Source organism: Ammospiza nelsoni, chromosome 30 (genome assembly GCF_027579445.1).
Source record: "Ammospiza nelsoni isolate bAmmNel1 chromosome 30, bAmmNel1.pri, whole genome shotgun sequence".
In the NCBI taxonomy this organism is placed as follows: domain Eukaryota; kingdom Metazoa; phylum Chordata; class Aves; order Passeriformes; family Passerellidae; genus Ammospiza; species Ammospiza nelsoni.
In genome coordinates, this window is record NC_080662.1 from 4,981,325 (window position 1) to 4,987,572 (window position 6,248).

At 60.8% G+C, this 6,248-nt stretch overlaps 1 protein-coding gene across 2 annotated transcripts in view; it reads right to left on the minus strand.

Moving 5' to 3' along the window:
- The window catches only part of XPO7 (exportin 7), a 75,496-nt gene extending 73,575 nt beyond the window's left edge, over positions 1 to 1,921 (minus strand). For both annotated transcript variants that reach the window (XM_059490814.1, XM_059490813.1), the window contains exon 1: positions 1,828 to 1,921. In XM_059490814.1, coding sequence (XP_059346797.1) covers positions 1,828 to 1,845 — 18 coding nt within the window. In that variant the 5' untranslated portion in view covers positions 1,846 to 1,921. The remainder of the gene's footprint in view (positions 1 to 1,827) is intronic.
- Between the last annotated feature and the right edge of the window lie 4,327 nt (positions 1,922 to 6,248).

Sequence of the window (6,248 nt, forward strand, 5' to 3'; positions counted from 1 at the left end):
AACCTGGGTGGAAAAGGAACCCAAACAGGGCAGGGAAAGGAACCAAACTAGGCTGGGAAATGATCCCAAACAGGGATGGAAAAGGACCAGAACCAGGCAGGAAAAGGATCCCAAACAGGACCTGGAAATGACCCCAAACAGGGCTGGGAAAGGAGCAGAACCAGGCAGGGAAAGGATCCCAAACCTGGCTGGGAAATGATCCCAAACAGGGCTGGGAAATGATCCCAAACCTGGGTGGAAAAGGAACAGAACTGAGCAGGAAAAGGATCCCAAACAGGACCTGGAAATGACCCCAAACAGGGCTGGGAAAGGAACCAGAACCAGGCAGGGAAAGGATCCCAAACCTGGCTGGGAAAGAAATAGAACCGGGCAAGGAAAGGAACCCAAAGAGGGCTGGGAAATGATCCCAAACCTGGGTGGAAAAGGAGCAGAACCAGGCAGGAAAAGGACCCCAAACCTGGCTGGGAAAGGAACCAAACTGGGCTGGGAAATGATCCCAAAGAGGGCTGGGAAAGGAACAGAACCAGGCAGAGAAAGGATCCCAAACAGGACCTGGAAATGACCCCAAACAGGGCAGAGAAATGATCCCAAACCTGGATGGAAAAGGAGCAGAACCAGGCAGGGAAAGGATCCCAAACAGGGCTGGGAAATGACCCCAAACCCGGCTGGGAAAGGAACCCGAACTGGACTCGGGAAGGAAAAATCCTGGCTGGGAAATGATCCCAAACCTGGGTGGAAAAGGAACAGAAGTGAGCAGGGAAAGGATCCCAAACAGGACCTGGAAATGACCCCGAACAGGGCTGGGAAAGGAACCAAACTGGGCTGGGAAATTATCCCAAACAGGGCTGGGAAAGAAACAGAACCAGGCAGGGAAATGACCCCAAACCCGGCTGGGATAGAAATAGAACCAGGCAAGGAAAGGAACCCAAACAGGGCTGGGAAATGATCCCAAAACCGGCTGGGAAAGGAACAGAACGGGATAAGGAAAGGAACCCAAATAGGGCCGGGAAATGACCCCAAACAGGGCTGGGAAAGGAACCCGAACATGGCTGGGAAATGACCCCAAACAGGGCAGAGAAATGATCCCAAACCTGGCTGGGAAAGGAACAGAAATGACAGAAATGACCCCAAACCCGGCTGGGAAAGGATCCCAAACCTGTCTGGCAAATGACCCCAAACAGGGCAGAGAAATGATCCCACACCTGGCTGGGAAAGAAACAGAACCGGGCAATGAAAGGAACCCAAGCTAGACTCGGAAAGGAACAGAACCCGGCTGGGAAATGATCCCAAACCCGGCCGGGAAATGACCCCAAACACGGCCGGGAAAGAAACAGAACCGGGCAAGGAAAGGAACCCAAACCCGGCCGGGAATCGACCCCAAACCCGGCCGGGAACGACCCGACCCGGGCCGGGAGTGCCGAGATCCCGCAAGCCGCGATGCCCAGCCCGGATCGAGGAGCGGATCCCAGCGCCGCCGGTGCCAGCGGGGCCCGCCCGGGGCTCCCGAGGGGATAACGGGGATCCGAGCGAGCCCGTCCCGGGATCTCCGCACCGGGCACGGAGCGGAGGGACGGGGGGACGGCCGGAGGGACGCGGGGACGCGGCGGGGGCGCGATGGGGCCGGGAGGAGCCGCGGGCAGCCGGGGGGACCCTCGGAGAGGCCGCCGGGGGCCACGGGGGGAGCGCGGCCTGCGCGCCTGGGCCGCGCCGGGCCTGGCCGGGCCTGGCCGTGCGGGGCTCGGCCGCGCGGGCCGGGGGGGCGGCGCGGGGGCGCCGGGAGGGCGGCGGGCGGGCCCGGGCGAGCCCCGCGCTGCGGCCGGAGCTCACCTGCACATGATCCGCCATCTTGCCCCATTCATGCTCCGCTCGCGCCTCCGCCCCCGCCTGCGCCGGGCCCGGCGCCACCGCGTCCCCCCGCGCCGCCGCCCGCACCGCGCATGCGCCGCGCCGGGACCACGCCCCTCCCGCGCCTGCGCGCACCGGGGCGACACGCCCCCTCCGCGCCCGCCCGGCCTATCCCGCGCCTGCGCGCGCCCAAGGGACACGCCCATAACGCGGAAGCCACGCCCATCCCGGCGAGACCGCGCCCTCGTGTTTGTGCGGGGCCTGCGCGCGGCGCCGGGACACGCCCACGGCGGTCTGGCCGCGCCCCCTCTGCGCGCGCGGCGCGCTACGTCTGACGTCACGGCGGCGGCGAGGGGCGGGGGGAGGAGGGAGGGGCGCGAGGCGGGTTTGTTGACACGGCCTTAAAGGGGCCGCGCACCGGGGACAGCACGGGGACAACACGGGGACAACACGGGGACAGCACGGGGACAGAGCCGGGACAGCGGGAACAGCACGGGGATAGAGCGGGGACAGAGCCGGGACAACGCGGGAACAGCGGGGACAGTGCAGGGACAGCACTGTGAGCACTGGCACCAGCACGCCCAGTGCCACCGATGCCTCCAGTGTGACCGGTGTGACCTAACACCAGTGCCACCGGTGCCGCCAGTGTGACCTAACACCAGTATAACCAGTGCTCCCAGTGCCCCCAGTGCCACCAGTGTCATCACGGTGAGCACTGACACCGGTATGAGCAGTGCCACCAGTGCCACCTGTTCCACCAGTGCTCCCAGTCCCCCCAGTGTCCTGCCCAGTGTTCGGTGTCCTCCCCGTTTGCTCCCAGTGCCCGTCAACACCACGGGGTGGCACAGGGGCGTGTCCTCGGTGCCATACCCACAGTGCCACACCCACTTGTCCCAAGTGCCACACCCACAGTGCCACACCCATGTGTCCGCTCGTCAGCAGTGCCACACCCATGGTGCCACACCCACGTGCCCTAGGTGCCACACCCACAGTGCCACACCCAAATGTCCAGCTGTGCCAGACCCACCTATCTGCAGTGCCACACCCATAGCGCCACACCCAGGTGTCCCCAGTGCCACACCCATGTATTCGGCAGTGCCACACCCACAGTGCCATGCCCACGTGTCTGGCTGTGCCACACCCCAATGTCCCCAATGTCACATCCATGTGTGTGCTGTGCCACTCCCCCATGTCCCCAGCGCCACACCCACGGTGTCACACCCACCTGTCCCCAGTGCCACTCCCCCGTGTCCCCAGCGCCACCCCCGTGTCCCCGTGGGGACCCACAGGAAGTCGCCGCGCTCAGGAAGCGGCAGAGCCCGGGCTGAGCGCGGCAGGGGTGGAACCCGCCTTGGTGACACCGCGGGGACACAGATCCCAGGACCCCTGGGACACTGAGGACACTCAGGGACACTTGGGGACACTCAGGACCCCCAGGACACTGCGGGCACTTGGGACCCCCAGGACACTCTGGACGCTCCAGACTCTCCGGACACGTTGGACACTTGGGGACACTCTGGACACCAGACACTGCGGACACTGTGGACACTCGGGGACACTCTGGACACTGCTGACACTCTGGACACTCAGCACACTCTGGACATTCAGGACACTCGGGGACACTGAGGACACACCGGACACTTGAGGAAACTCAGGACATTCGGGACACGTCGGACACTTGAGGACAGGCCGGACGCTTGGGACACTCGAGGACACTCGAGACAGGCCGGACACTTGGGGACACTTGAGGACAGTTAAGGACACTCAGGACAGGCCGGACACGTGGCCACTGGCCATGGAGGAGGCGGTGGTGAAGCAGGGCTGGCTGTTCCTGCAGCTGCAGCAAACCTTCGGCAAGGTCAGCGGGACTGGGGGGAACCCACGGGAATGGGGTGAACCCCACAAAAATGGGGTGAATCCCTTGGGAACGGGGTGAATCCTGTGGGAATCAGGTGAATCCCATGGGAATGGGGTGAACCCCTCAAAAATGGGGTGAATCCCTTGGGAACGGGGTGAATCCTGTGATATTGGGGTGAACCCCACAAAAATGGGGTGAATCCCTTGGGAACGGGGTGAATCCTGTGCTATTGGGGTGAACCCCACAAAAATGGGGTGAATCCCTCGGGAAAGGGGTGAATCCTGTGATATTGGGGTGAACCCCACAAAAATGGGGTGAATCCCTCGGGAACGGGGTGAATCCTGTGATATTGGGGTGAACCCCACAAAAATGGGGTGAATCCCTCGGGAACGGGGTGAATCCTGTGATATTGGGGTGAACCCCACAAAAATGGGGTGAATCCCTCGGGAACGGGGTGAATCCTGTGATATTGGGGTGAACCCCACAAAAATGGGGTGAATCCCTCGGGAACGGGGTGAATCCTGTGCTATTGGGGTGAACCCCACAAAAATGGGGTGAATCCCTCGGGAACGGGGTGAATCCTGTGATATTGGGGTGAACCCCACAAAAATGGGGTGAATCCCTCGGGAACGGGGTGAATCCTGTGATATTGGGGTGAACCCCACAAAAATGGGGTGAATCCCTCGGGAACGGGGTGAATCCTGTGATATTGGGGTGAACCCCACAAAAATGGGGTGAATCCCTCGGGAACGGGGTGAATCCTGTGATATTGGGGTGAACCCCACAAAAATGGGGTGAATCCCTCGGGAATGGGGTGAATCCTGTGATATTGGGGTGAATCCCACAAAAATGGGGTGAATCCCTCGGGAATGGGGTGAATCCTGTGATATTGGGGTGAATCCCACAAAAATGGGGTGAATCCCTCGGGAACGGGGTGAATCCTGTGATATTGGGGTGAACCCCACAAAAATGGGGTGAATCCCTCGGGAACGGGGTGAATCCTGTGATATTGGGGTGAACCCCACAAAAATGGGGTGAATCCCTCGGGAACGGGGTGAATCCTGTGATATTGGGGTGAACCCCACAAAAATGGGGTGAATCCCTTGGGAACGGGGTGAATCCTGTGCTATTGGGGTGAACCCCACAAAAATGGGGTGAATCCCTTGGGAACGGGGTGAATCCTGTGATATTGGGGTGAACCCCACAAAAATGGGGGTGAATCCCTTGGGAATGGGGTGAATCCTGTGGGAATCAGGTGAATCCCACGGGAATGGGGTGAATCCTACAGGAATGGAATGAATCCCATTGGAATGGGGTGAATTCCATGGGAACAGGGTCACCCCACCTGTTGATGCTCTGCTGTCCCTCAGCCACCACGAGGGGACAGGAGATGCTGGGGACTCTTTGTACAGACCCCCAAAAGAGCTCTGCAGAGTTAGGGGGTGACAGATGTCACCTGGGGGGGATGGATGTCACCGACCCCCAAGGCCACATTTGGGGACAGTTCCAGCCAGGGCATGATGGCTGCAGGCCCCAAAGCCACATTTGGGGACAATGATGGCTAAAGGCCCCAAAGCCTCATTTAGGGACAGTGATGGCTGCAGGCCCCAAAACCTCATTTAGGGATAATGATGTCTGCAGGCCCCAAAGTTGCGTTTGGGGACAGTTCCAGCTGGGAGGTGACGGCTGCAGGCCCCAAAGCCATATTTGGGAACAGTCACAGTTGCAGGCCCCAAAGCTGCATTTGGGGACAGTTCCAACCAGGGGATGAGGGCTGCAGGCCCCAAAACCTCATTTAGGGACAATGATGTCTGCAGGCCCCAAAGTTGCGTTTGGGGACAGTTCCAGCTGGGAGGTGACGGCTGCAGGCCCCAAAGCCATATTTGGGAACAGTGACGGCTGCAGGCCCCAAAACCTCATTTAGGGAACAGTGACAGCTGCAGGCCCCAAAGCCATATTTGGGAACAGTCACAGTTGCAGGCCCCAAAGCTGCATTTGGGGACAGTTCCAACCAGGGGATGAGGGCTGCGGGCCCCAAAGCCACATTTGGGGACAGTGACGGCTGCAGGCCCCAAAACCTCATTTAGGGAACAGCGACGGCTGCAGGCCCCAAAGCCGCGCGGCTTCCGCTGCTGATAAAGGGCCGGGGTTGGGCAATGGCTGTGAGGGGGAAGGAGCTGAGGGGCCTCTCCTGCCCCTCTCCCTTCTCTCCCTCCCCACAGAGCCCATCCCGAGGGGATCCAGCCACAGGAAGGGTGGGGATCCCATAACCCCATCCCAAAAAAAAGGGAGCCGTGGGACTCTGAGCTGCCGGGGAGGTTTTGGGGAGGTTTTGGAGCCTCTTTCCCTGCCCCCACTTCCCCTCTGCTCTGGGGCCTCCTGCGCTCCCCAAACCCGGAACTGCAGCTGCTTTTGGGACAGAGCCTGAGAGATGGAAATTTGGGGTTTTTTAGGGAAAATGGAGCTGGAAGTTGTTCATGCCTTGTGGGGTGGGTGAGGCTGGGGTGCTGGAAAGGCTTTGCTGAGTGTCAAGGGTTTATCCAGG